This window comes from Eumetopias jubatus, unplaced genomic scaffold (genome assembly GCF_037043125.1).
Source record: "Eumetopias jubatus isolate StellerSeaLion01/CBP00866 unplaced genomic scaffold, mEumJub1_p1.0 scaffold_14, whole genome shotgun sequence".
NCBI classification, from domain to species: Eukaryota; Metazoa; Chordata; class Mammalia; order Carnivora; family Otariidae; genus Eumetopias; species Eumetopias jubatus.
The window spans coordinates 40,540,119-40,552,964 of NW_028274820.1; the positions used below are offsets into that span (position 1 = coordinate 40,540,119).

Below are 12,846 nucleotides of genomic sequence, written 5' to 3' on the forward strand. Positions count from 1 at the left end.
AGAGAGGTTATAATGCCAAACGATAAGGGGCAGATAGCACAGGCTTTCAGAGGTCAGTGGAGGTTGGGATCTGTGTCCAGAAGACTGGGATTTAGACTGCTGGAGGGGAGAAGGGTGCGTTCTGGGCCAAGCTGTAAAACGGATGACGTGAAGAGCCCCATTTAATCCTGCTGGAGAATAGGAGAACTGCAGGGGAGTGTAATCCCTCACAATCGGACTGTCATCAGCCACCGAGTGGGCTGGTGTTCTCTCCTCTTGAACCTCCTTTTCTTCATTTTTATTAAGTTTTTTATTTTAATTCCAGTATAGTTAACATACAGTACGATACAGTGACTCAGCACTTCTGTACATGACTCAGTGCTCATAGTGACAAGGGTGCTCTTTAGCCCTGTCACCCGCCTCCCCTCTGGTAACCGTCAGTGTGTTCTCTATAGTTAAGAGTCTGTTTCTTCATTTGTCTCTCTCTCTCTCTTTTTTTTTTTTTTGTGCTCATTTGAAGAGGCGTGTAATCCCTCACAACCAGACTGTCATCAGCCACCAAGTGGGCCAGTGTTCTCTCCTCTTGAACCTCCTTTTACATTCAAACAACAGAGCACGCAGGGCCTGATCGTGCAGAGACTAATATAAGCAGGGCTGGCCCAGCCACTTCCCGCCAGTGTGTGGGTGGTCTGTAAGCATGCTCGGGTGTACGCACAGAAATTAGATCCAAGCCTGAGGAAACACTTAGCTTGGCTTGTTCACTTGTTCAGAGTCTGGAAATTACACAGGAACCTTATCTGACACATTTCTCAAAGGCGATAAAGCTCCCTGAGGAGTTGGCAGGGCCAGCCTCAGTGGGGCCGGTCCCTGCCTGGCCACAGTGTACAGTGGCTCAGTCAGTACATATGGACCATGGATGGATTTGTTTCCACATAGGGTTCTGTGTGACAGTTTGGTGTTTTGTTTTATTTTGTTTTTTTGCAAGAACTGAAACTGTAAAGGGCAGAAACTCTACCATGGAGAGACCACATACACTTTTCCCCATTTTTGTGTAATCTGCTCATCTACACTGCAGGAAACAGGTTTGCAATTCTTAAAAAGCATATTTTATATGGAGCATGAGAAAAAGGAATTGGAGGGGCAGCTGAGTGGCTCAGTCAGTACAGCATGTGACTCTCGATCTCAGGGTTGTGAGTTCAAGCCCCACACTGGTCATGGAGACTACTAAAGAAAAAAAGAAAAAGGAATTGGAACCCTCAGCTCCTACATCATAACATTTTTATGGGGTTCAAAGGACTAGGTTTATATGCTTAGGTGACGAAGATTTCCGAATGAGTCTAGATGCAATTCAATAATATTAGGAAAGAAAAGAAGGAGAGAGGCACAATTGTGGAGTCTTGAAGTGGCATATATATGTCAAAGGTGTTTACCTGAGTGGAACAGAGGGGAGAAAAGGAAGAAACTGTAAGGTTTCTGCATAGCTTTGCTTTGATCTCTTGGGCTTCTCAGAGAAGAACACTTTAACTTTGCAATATTTGCCACATATCCACCAGACGTTATTCCCTGGAAGAAACTGGGTCACTTGGGGGATTATGTCAGCTTTGTCCTTCATTGACCATTGTTGAACAGTGTGAGTCAATAATACTATCCACATACCACATGACAGCTTTTCCAGACTTGTACACAACCACACTCATGACCTTACTCCTACCATATAGACTCCCCTCACATGGAAATTGCATCCTCCATCCTTGCAGTCACCCAACATATAAAGCTAAGTCATCTTTAATAGTTCATTTAGTTTCCAAATCCAGTCAAATTTACAGTAGCAAGAAGACTCCTGCAGACACCAGTTGAAGTCCACTAATGTGGATTTGACCCTAACTTTATGCCATGCCCTCTACTTCTTGCTTATATTAGGAGATGGCTTCCTAATTGGTCTTTCTACCTCCAGTCTCTATACTGTTGAGTCCTTATAAGTATTTTGACCAGATTGATATTTGTAAAGATTACTTATAAACTCTCACTGTCTCCTTGGGCAAGTTGCTTGGCTTCTCTTTGCTTCAACTTCCTCATTCATAAATGATGATACTAATACTTAGCTCACATGCTTATTGTGAGTATTATATGAATTAATGTATTTATGGCAGTAGGACTTAAAGATTGTCTAGTACATAAAAGGCGCCCAGTAAAAGTGACATCATCGTGAAAGCAGTAGTAGCAGTAGTATTAGTAGTTGCTGAATAGAACGCCTACTGTCCCCAGAGTAAAGTCTAAAATCATCAGCCTGTACTCAGTGGCCTCTGTGACAATGCCCAGAGCCATCTCCAGCCCTTTCTTCTTGTTTACAACTTCCTCTAACCTGCCTCCCAGGCAAATGCTACAACCTGACATGTCTCCTGAACATGCCCTACACCGCATTAGTTAAGAAACCTTTACCTCCGGCTAGCATGGGCAAAAGAGGGGCTGCAGTGGAGAGGCGCTAGTGTACTTAGGAGATCCATAGGAAAGATGAAGAACCGGGACTCAGGAAGAGTACAAATCTGGGCCGCTTTGTGGGACCTCACCAATAGGACGCTGTCATAACTTGACTCATTTGCCAGCCACGGGTTCTGTGTCGCAGTTCAAAATGTACAACAGCCATTTTGGAGGATGTGATTTGCTCCGGGTCACTTATCAACCCTGCAGTGAACTAATTGTCCCTGGGATTAGATACCTGTGTATTGAGGTAATGTCCAAAGATGGGAGAATCACTGCGTACCAGGCAGATAACCAAGAGAAGTCTCCAGCACTCCTCTTTGTACCCTTGTCCATATTCCCCACTCTCTTGTCTCCTAATGACCTGTCGCCTGACAAGGCCCAATGCATGTCTCATTTTGTCTTAGAAGTCCTTTCCAGTTTCTTTCCCTGCCACACCCCATCCCAACTAAGGTGGTTCTTTTCTCCTCTGTACTTCCAAGGAACCTTGTTTACATTTCCACCGTGGCACATATCATGTCCTGCCTTTATGTTTGCATTATAGTTATTCATACCTGTGCCCTACCTCCCTCTACTTAAGGGAGAGTTCCCATAGAGCAAAACACATTACTGTTGACATTCTTGTCCCACATTTCACCTGGCACAGTGCCTTACATGTGTGTAGGAGGCACTGGACCCATGCCACAGTGGACTGGAAAGGACATGACCTTTGAAGCCAGACAGACTTCGAGTAAGGCTCTCACTTCTTCGTTTATTAGCAACATAACTCAGAACAAGTTACTTACCCTGAGACCCTTGGCTTCTTCTTCTGTAGAAATGAGAAAACCACTTCTACTTTAGAGAATTGCAAGGACCAAATGAGTTAGTGCATCACCCAGCTCAGTGTCTGGCACATAATGGGCACTAAAAACATGTTGGTTCCTTCCTCTCTGATGAATGTCAGATTTTATTTCTCTATAAGAACAAACAGCTTGAGAGCTGATCTGGTAATTTTCAGGTAAATTTCTCCTAGGTTAAAGGTTGGATAATCCAACCTGATGAGTAATTATAAATTTCATAACTATTCACATTCCCTTTAAAAGTCATAATTTTAACATTCAAGATTTAAATAATTGTTCAGAGATTTACTTTTCACTTGAGAGTAAGAAAATATGACTAGTCATGTTCAAACACACAATGGAAAAAGACATTTAAGAGGAGACTTCGAAATCAGAAAAACTTGCATGAGATATGAGTTAAATCAGTATCTTTAGGATTTATGATGCCAATTATAGAAATTACGCCAAAGGCATTTTCCTGGCATTTTACTAAAACTCTCCCTATTTTCAAAAGGGGGTTTAAAGCCAAATAATTTCAACTATCTTCTTAATGGAAAAAAGAAAAGCTACAAGTGGGAGCCAACGATGAGACCCAGATGTGAAGCTGTGGGATATTATTCCAGACACATCTGGCTGCTCATTGGCCACTATGGTAGTCGTGTTGATGTTTATAGAGTTGCCTTTCACATGTGACATAGTTAAACTTCAGATGGACAGTCTGGAGACTTCTGTGTTTATCTGGATATTAGTTTCTTTAAATGGTCTTTGAATCAAAGGCCTTCCCTAATGGGCTTTTGATTCAGCCACTGAGGAGTGTTTTCTAATAAAGAATGATTACTTCCCCTGGTGGCCACATACATGTGTCTTGTTGTAGGATTATACTTCCTCCACATCGACCAGCAAGTTGTAACTCCCTGCAGGTTTCTTAAGTTGAGGCTGCTGAACAAATGAATAAAGCCACCTAGAAGACTCAGCTTTAATCATTTTTGATAGAAAAAAAAGTTGATGTTTCAATTTATAAGGGCCATCTTCTGTTAAATGTGTATATAGCAGAGCAAAAAGGAAGGAAAATAATTAAGCCATCTATGAGCAAAGAGTGATATGACCTGCTATAATCCCGATGCTGTTTTTAATGGGGCTGCCTTATGGGAATGCCAGGTAGGAATGGCATTTTCATGAAATGCATTCTAACTCATAAATACCCCCCCCCACAAGATTCCTCCCCAGTTTGTTTAATTACACACACAGCACAGAGTTCACACAGACTAAGTAGGTCTTTCTATTCACTTTAGAGTCCTTATTATTTTACTGGTTGTGGTTCTTGCACTTATGCCTTTAATTGTTGGCATTATTTGACAACAAAGGATTAAATAGAAGGTCTTTCTACTGAGAGCAGAGTCACTAAAATAAAAAAGACCGTTTGTATTTCAATAGATTTTGACACAAGTTGATTATGTGCTAGGAGTTATCAGACACTAGATTTAGAATTTAATAAAAATAAGTCCCTACGCTCAGAGAGAGCTTACGGACTAATAAGAGACATAGGTGGGGAACAAAAGCCATAGCACAATTTGACAAGGGCTTTGATGGAGGAGCGCACATAATGCTAAGGGAGCCTATGAGACGGAAGGAGGGGTTGTGGGTGGTTGGTTAGGATTGTCTGGAGGATTTGATGCATGAGTTACTGTTAGAAACAAGACAGAAGAGGCATTCCAATAAGAGTGATTATTACACTCCTAGGCACAGAGGCTGTCCCTGTGAATCTCAGAACTAGCCCATGAGGCTGGGGCTCAGGGTGTGGGTGTGGAGGAGGGAGGGCAGGTGGTAAGAGATTAAGCAGAGGAGCTAGACAATGACAGATTGTGAAGGACCCTATATATGACCTGGGTTTAATCTTGAAAGTGAGGACGAGCCATTAAAGCATTTTGAGCAGAGGAGTGACTTAGCCAAATGTATGTTTTGTAAAGTCACATTGACAAAGGATAGAGAGTGGAGTAGGGGAGGAGAGGGCCTGGCAAGCTGTCAGCAGGAAGCCATTCAGGAAGCTGTTGCCTCTATTCAGATAAGAAATTAGCTGAGGAGGGGCGCCTGGGTGGCTCAGTCGGTTAAGCATCTGCCTTTGGCTCAGGTCATGGTCCCAGGGTACTGGGATGGAGCCCCGCATCGGGCTCCCTCCTCAGTGGAGAATCTGCCTCTCCTCCCTCTGCAGCTCCCCTTGCTTGCACTCTCTTGCTCTCTCTCTCTGTCTCTGTTAAATAAATAAATAAAATCTTAAGAAAAAAATCAGTTGAGGAGACCCTTACCTTAGAGATGGAAAAAAAAAAAAAAACATGCATTTGAAAGATATTGAGGCAGGAGTCAACACAGTACATGGAAATAAGAAAGAGAAAGGAATAAAAATGAATGTGGAGTGTCTGGTTTAGGCAGGTAGGTGAATGTTAATGAAAGGCATCCAAAAGAGGGGACATTAGAAGAGCAAGAGGTTTTTGTAGAAAGCAAGAAGCTGCTTCTTTTTTTTTTTTTTTTTTTTATGCATTGCATCTGATGTGTCTATGGACAGCTCAGAGAAATCTCCAGTATGCAAAAGGTCTGCAGCTGAGAGAGACATCAAGCCTAGAGATGTAGATTTGAACATTGTCAGCATATTAATGCGTATTAAAGCCGTTGGAGTAGATGAGATCACCCAGGGATAATGTATGGACAGAGACCCAAAAAAAGGGGCAGAAAACAGCCCGCCTGGCATATAGGTATTAGACGGAGAACCTATAGGGACTGAAAAGAATGGTCAGGAAGAGAATCGGGAGAGACAGGTGTAATGGAAGCCAATATAGGAGAAAGGAGGGAGTAGTCCAAGTGTCAGAGAATGCAGAGAGGCCCAGTAATGTGCGCACATGGTAGTTACTGGTGCCGCTAGCAAGCCCACGTGGAACGTTGGAAGAAGAAACCAGATTGCAGTAGGTTGAAGCAGCAGTTGGTATTAAGTATGCCACAACTTCAAAAGAAAGTACCATTTAAATGATGCAACGTAGCCTCTGTCTGTAGGAATAAGGACGTTTTCTTTGTGTCAGCAACTTGACATAATTCATTCTTGTGACCTCTTTCATCCAGTACCCTGAGCTGATGGTCGCTTCCTACAACAACAATGAGGATGCTCCCCATGAACCAGATGGAGTGGCCTTGGTTTGGAACATGAAGTTTAAGAAAACCACACCAGAATATGTCTTCCACTGCCAGGTAGGGGTCAGCAGGGTAAAAATGACTTCTGTCTCCTACTAGACCAAATATAGTTCATGCTGCCTTGCATCTCTCTGTCTTATGTGGAGAGGAAGAGCCGAGGTTAAAAATGGAATTGTTGACAAGTTTGAAAACTCCCCCACAGTAACCTAACATTTGGGGAAAGTGGCAACTCTCTCCAAACAGTTAGGAAGCCCAGTGGGGGACGGTGTGTCATTTTCTTTCTATTTAAAACAGCCCCCCTGAGGATGAGTTTATAAAGGCCTCGCACTTATGAAGAAATCCTGGTGTACCACTTCCTTTGCTTCACAGCAAAATATGCTTGCCCACCCACGTGGACATCCTCAGAGCACTGCCGTTTCCAGCTTCCTCCTCTCTCAGAGATGGAGTTCAATGGAATGTGGCCAATTTGGAGTTTACGGGTGCCGTCTTGCTTCTGGATAATAACGTTTTCATAGCTGCTGTAGACACATACTTACCGTGAATCTTTCTTGAATTGTGGAGAAATACAGATGCCGTTTTCAGTTGGCGCGTGTGAAGATCATGTCAGACCGTTTCAGATATTTTACTCCTTGTGTCTCTTGACACACTTGTCTTCTTTTCTATCCAACATAATACAGGCTGAAATGTATTTTACACTTGCACACATTCAGCTTTGCTCCGTTGCCATGACTCTGCCTAAATAATAGGCCTCAGCAGTGGCCAATACACCAACCCCTTTATTAATGTCCCAATCCTATGATTATGCATAGGAAAATGCAAAACAAACATTCCAGCTCAAAGTTTCAGTTTCTCAAATATTATAGTTCAGAGGTAGAGTGGCAGATTACCCCGAATACAAATACATCAGCTGAAGAGTGTGGGTAAACCTGTTGTTATTTGGAAGCTCAGTGACATTTTATATCTAAGAGCTGAGTATCATTTTGAACTAAAATATGTTTAGACTTTAGGACATTATCAGATATAATTTGGGGAACAGGAGCTGCTGGAATAAAAGTCCCAGCTTCAACCTGATTGAGTAACCTCTAACTCTGGCCATGTTTTTCTAATTTACTATCTTAAAAACAAGAAGTCTAGGTCTGCATAGTAAATAACCTTTATTTTTTGAACCTTTGAAATAAGAACAGTTTTTTCTTTCCTTTTTTTAAGATTATCAAATTTGTCAGTTTGATATGCTCTTTCTGTAAACAGAGAAGCACAAAATTCTCATTTTGTTCAGGTTTAAGAGGTTTGCCAAATTACCAGGAAAATACTAAAAGCATTGTGGGATAAGCAGAAGCACATTCTTGAAAAACAGTGCCATCTAGACTATTTTGATACTACAAAAAGCACATCTTGACTTTTAAAAATTATAGGAGGTTAACACATTTCATTGTTTTGGTCAATGCACGTGTTTATCATGATTCATTTTTTAAATTACATTAACTATCAGTAGCCTATGACAATAACAATTTGGTAAAATGCTTAATATTCACAGCATTGCATAGTAAACAGGTCAACAGAAGCCTAAAAATGTTGAATGAAGAAGCAGACTTCTAAGGTCTTTGGAATTAACTGGAATTTTAAAATTACCTATTTTATCACATAATGGTTAATACCAGTGTTGACTGAAAGGAGCATCTTTCTCTTTCCTGCCCTGGTATCTTTGGGATCATTTACTGAAAATTTCACCAAAATACGTTTAATTTCATTATTAGTTTCTCCCTTAAATGATCCAGTATATGTATTTTAGGAGAAAACTATCTCCTGATTTCAAAAAGAAAGAAAGAAGGGAAAGAGAGAAAGAGAGAGAGAGAGAGAGAAAGAAAAAGAAAGAAAGAAAGAAAGAAAGAAAGAAAAAGAAAAGAAAGAGAGAGAGAGAGAAAGGATGGAGGGAGGGAGGGAAGGAGGAAGGGAGGGAGAAAAGCCAAGTCAGAAGTACTCTCAGTATCTGACCAAAAAACACTGACTAAAATATCTCTGTATCCCTCAAATCCCTACTATTATCTTCACTTCTTCTGGTGACCAGAAACAGGTGAGGATTCTAAACTCTGTCTAGCATTCATTCTCACTGGGAAAAAAGTGAGGATTCTAATACTTTTAAACTTTGGGGTTGATTAAATAACATGTGCAAAACATGTGAAGACTCCACATTCTAGGCATCAAAGAAAAGCTACAGAATTTAACCACACACATTTAAAGATATTGAGAATCATGATTGTGCTAGTCAGAAAAGATAAGTAGTTCATATAAATGACCCTTCATATTCATGAAAGCCACATTTATAAAATCTTTTGAGAACCTAAATGCTGAATACCATTACAGTACTTACTTTCTGTTATTTAATTATTTCTCTTAACCTGACCTAAGTGTAGGTATCACCAGCTTCAGAAAGGTGAAAGGAAAAGAGCTTTGATCCTCTCGTGAGAGGAGGAAAAGGAAGAAATGGGCGTAGCAAAAGTCATTATGAAGCCCTTCTGAGGATCCTTGGTGTATTAGTCAAACTTCTCCAGAGAAACAGAATCAGTAGGAGATGGATAGACAGACAGATACATAGAGACACAGACACAGAGATTTAGAATTGGCACTCCTTCAGGAAACTAGTCTTTGCTGTTAAGGCCTTAAACTGATTGGCTGAGGCCCACCCACGTTATGGAGGGCAATCTACTTTACTCAAAGTCTACTGGTTTAAATGTAAATTACATTTAAAAAATACCTTCATACCCACAGTTAGACTCGTATTTGACCAAAACCCCAGGGACCATAGCCTAGCCAAGTTGACATATAAAATTAACGATCATACCTGAATTTCACCTCGGAGCAATCCAGAAAACCATTATCTTTAATAACTCCTGAAATCTTACTAATTCTTTATTACTTTGGGCTAGTAAGCCAATATACCTAGAAAGATCAACTTTGAAAGTACTCAACTTTAAGTAAATGGGAGTTTTCCTAAGAGGTGAGAAAAAATAGTAATTTGAGGACATGGAAAATGTCTCTGTGACATTAAGTTTATGGGGAAAAAAAGATACTAACATGTATTGAGAATCTACTCTTTCTATTCATTGTCATAAACCCCTGTTACTCCCCAGATGAGAACCTGCAGCTTCAGAGAAGTCATGAAACTAGGGCAGGTCTCTCTGAATAGCAAAGCCAAGTTTGAAGTCAGCTCTTTTTCATTCCGAAGTGCATGTATTGCATCATACGACATTGGTAGGGGATTCAGCCAGGTAATGCCTCTAGGTGTGTGGCATGGGGGACAGTGAATAGAGAAGAAATGGAACAGAGCTGTGTTCTCCATCTTCGCTGATCATTGCAGTCACCTGGATAGCTTTAAGAACTACTGATGCCAGCATTCCATGGGCAGAGATTCTGATTTCATTACTCTGTGCTTCTGCCAGAGCATTTTTAAAATCTCCCAGGTTGGGACCCCTGGGTGGTACAGTCGGTTGAGCGTCAGACTCTTGGTTTTGGCTCAGGCATGATCTCAGGGTCATGAGATTGAGTACCCTGTCGGGCTTCACACTCAGCCCAGAGTCTGCTTAAGACTCTCTCTCTCTGTCTGCCCCCCAACATGCGTATGCTCTCTCTCTTAACAAATAAACACATCTTAAAAAAAAAAAAAAAAAAAAAGTAAAAGTTCCGGGTCATTTGAATATGCAGTACTAGTTGGAAACCACCAGGATGTAGAGGAGAGATGAAGAAAGGGGATGATAAGGTGACAAAACTAGTCGGCCTCTTTATTTAGAAGTGTGGGTCTTTTCTTCTTGCCCCACACGTCCCTTTTCCTCTTTGGCCCAAACTGGGGTACTATTTCTTGGCTTTATTACTCTGATGCTGATCTCCTACCTGACTTAAAATGAGAAATTTCCTGACCAACTCCCCTGTCCCTTCCCGCTTCCCCACCCCACCCCCACCCGAGACACGCACTCGCCTCCTCAGCTTGCACATGCACTTGCCTCTGTGGTGAATGATCACAAGACCCAGAGTTGTTTTTCCGGGAATGGGCTCAAGACCACGTTGAACATAACATGGGGAGAATGTGAGCTGGAGAGTACCATTTCTTTTGGGATAGTGATACACCCTGCTATAGTAGATATCTATGAAGTTAGGATGAAAGCCAGGTCATATCCATGGCTTCCAAAAGAGAACCTATGTGCTGTAATACCGAGTATGGCTGAGCTAGTGGGAGACCAAACCCTGGGTTGCGCGGGCAGCCAGGGAAGTCACAGATGAGTTCGTGGATGGCCGCTGGGGATAATAAGGGCAGTTTGATTACTGTGCGCTGAACTCAAATAATTACAGTAATAACTCCATCGGTCTGTATTTTACATTTTCCTAGCACTTCCGCCTTCATGATCTCATTGATCCTCACAAAGGGAAGCAGCAACGGTGTTACTCTCTTGGTTGTACTTGAAGCGTTCGTGGCTCATGGGCAGTAGAACCAGTCCTGGAACTGAGACCCCCTTCTTCCGGCTACATTGTGCCATTGGCCAGGCCACATTCCACCGTGATGGGGTGACGTGGGGCTTAAGAGCAAAGGCTACGCAGTCCATTCAAGTGTATTTTTGGCAGCCTGCCATTTTATGAGGTTGGTTAGACACACTCCTAGAATTGGCTCTCCTTACCATCTTCTAAACCTTAAGGGGAATTTGGAGAGCCCACAGAATTGCAGTCAATACCTGTGAGATAAAACCAAAACCCCTACTCACAGATGTATCACTTTTTTTCTTCTCTATCCTTTTTGATTTTTGATCTAGTTTATTTACTACAACTGATCCCTTCTAGACATTACCTTGCTGAAATCAGGCAGGTTGAATGTGCTTCCACATCCTCGTGTGATGTTCCAATAATTTCAAAATTAGACAGTTTGCTTCATAGGAAAGAGTATGGATAGGGAGAAACACTGGGTGCCTTATGATGCTCATACTGGTATCATTTTGGAATACTGCATTAGCTATCCATTTCTTGCTGATCTTTGTGGATTGTTCGTATTCTTCAGAACAGCATCACTGCAAACCAATCCGATGGCTCAGAAAAACATCATTTCAGGCGCTAGAAAGCAAATGCACAAGACACAGACATCAGTTCAGTGTTCTTTTGCAAAGACTGACAGGCTTTTAGCTTAATCATAAAAAGATTGCAGTAGGAAGGCTTGTTTCTCCCTGTTAAGAATAGCAAGGCCAAATACCTTTTACTTCCATGGGCAGTTTCGTGTCTTTGCTAAACCGAATTCTTAGTGTGGGCTCTGGTCCTGCATTTTCTATTTTCATTTCTGTAAGAGCTGTCCTTACTTGGAAAACATCAGTGGCCTGTGCATAGAAATCAGCCCGTCGGCCCCACCACACACTCTGGCAGGGCTCCTGTCATCCTCTGTAGTGGCCTCCACACACTGTCATTAGATTATGCATTCTGACCACCCTGCAGTGCTTACCCTCGTGTGGTCTTTCTCTTTCAAATGGAATGAACAGAATCAGAAATATAGATCTTAGAATTATCTGCATTGAAGTAAGTGGAAAAGCTATATTTAGAGGCTTGGCTTGGTCAGAGGTTTTTATTTTTACTTTTATTTTTTTCCTGATCTGGTTTCTTTGTTCTTAGCCTTCTCTTTTTAAAGATGATTTGACAATGACCTGAAACTGACAAGGACCTGAAACCCTCCTTATTTCAGAGGGAAAGCAGAATGTGGAGTGATACTGACTAACTTCATGTGTATCCATGTTTAAAATCCTCAGTTAACTTTCTTCCTATGCGTAGTTTCAGTTCTCATTAAGATTCTATGAAGGGTACAGATGAAATTGCTACTTACGCTTTCACCATCTAGTGTTTGGTTCTGGGTGAGGTTCCCATTGACCTTGAAGAGAGCTGCCCCCATGAAGAGGGATGGTAACACAGGAGGGAATGTGGGCTGGCAGTTAGGAGGGGGACGGAGAGTCGGGACTTGGCATCTAGCTGCCCACACTGCTGAGTCACCTGGGGGAGTTGCCGGGGCTTTGTTGTCATGTTGTGGAAAAGAGACTTCCTGCCCTCTCGGTGGGACTATGAGGTTGATTGCCATGAACTTATCTTCCCCCATCAATTTTTGTCCTGTCCCCCCGCCCCCACGGCCCAGACTGTGGTCCATAATCCAAATCAACAAAACAGCTATGGACACAAAGATATAAATTAATTTAAATACATTTTCCAAGGAGTATTAAGACCAGAGAAGTGTTAGAATTTGACTTAGGAATTTTTATTTTACTTAAAGGAAGGGTAACTTTCAGACTGCCTGACTGATGAAAAGAAAAAAGAAAAGAAAAAAGGCATTTTCTATGTTTTTCTCTTGAATGTAGCGAAGAGTGGTTATTCAGTAGAAGTC

General features: G+C 41.8%; 1 protein-coding gene across 5 annotated transcripts in view; it reads left to right on the forward strand.

The window, feature by feature from the left end:
- Positions 1-12,846, forward strand: part of DYNC1I1 (dynein cytoplasmic 1 intermediate chain 1) — a 272,515-nt gene that overhangs the window by 163,001 nt on the left and 96,668 nt on the right. For all 5 annotated transcript variants that reach the window (XM_088018701.1, XM_028118650.1, XM_028118661.1 and 2 more), the window contains one exon: positions 6,384-6,509. In XM_088018701.1, the coding sequence (XP_087874827.1) occupies positions 6,384-6,509 (126 nt within the window). The remainder of the gene's footprint in view (positions 1-6,383; positions 6,510-12,846) is intronic.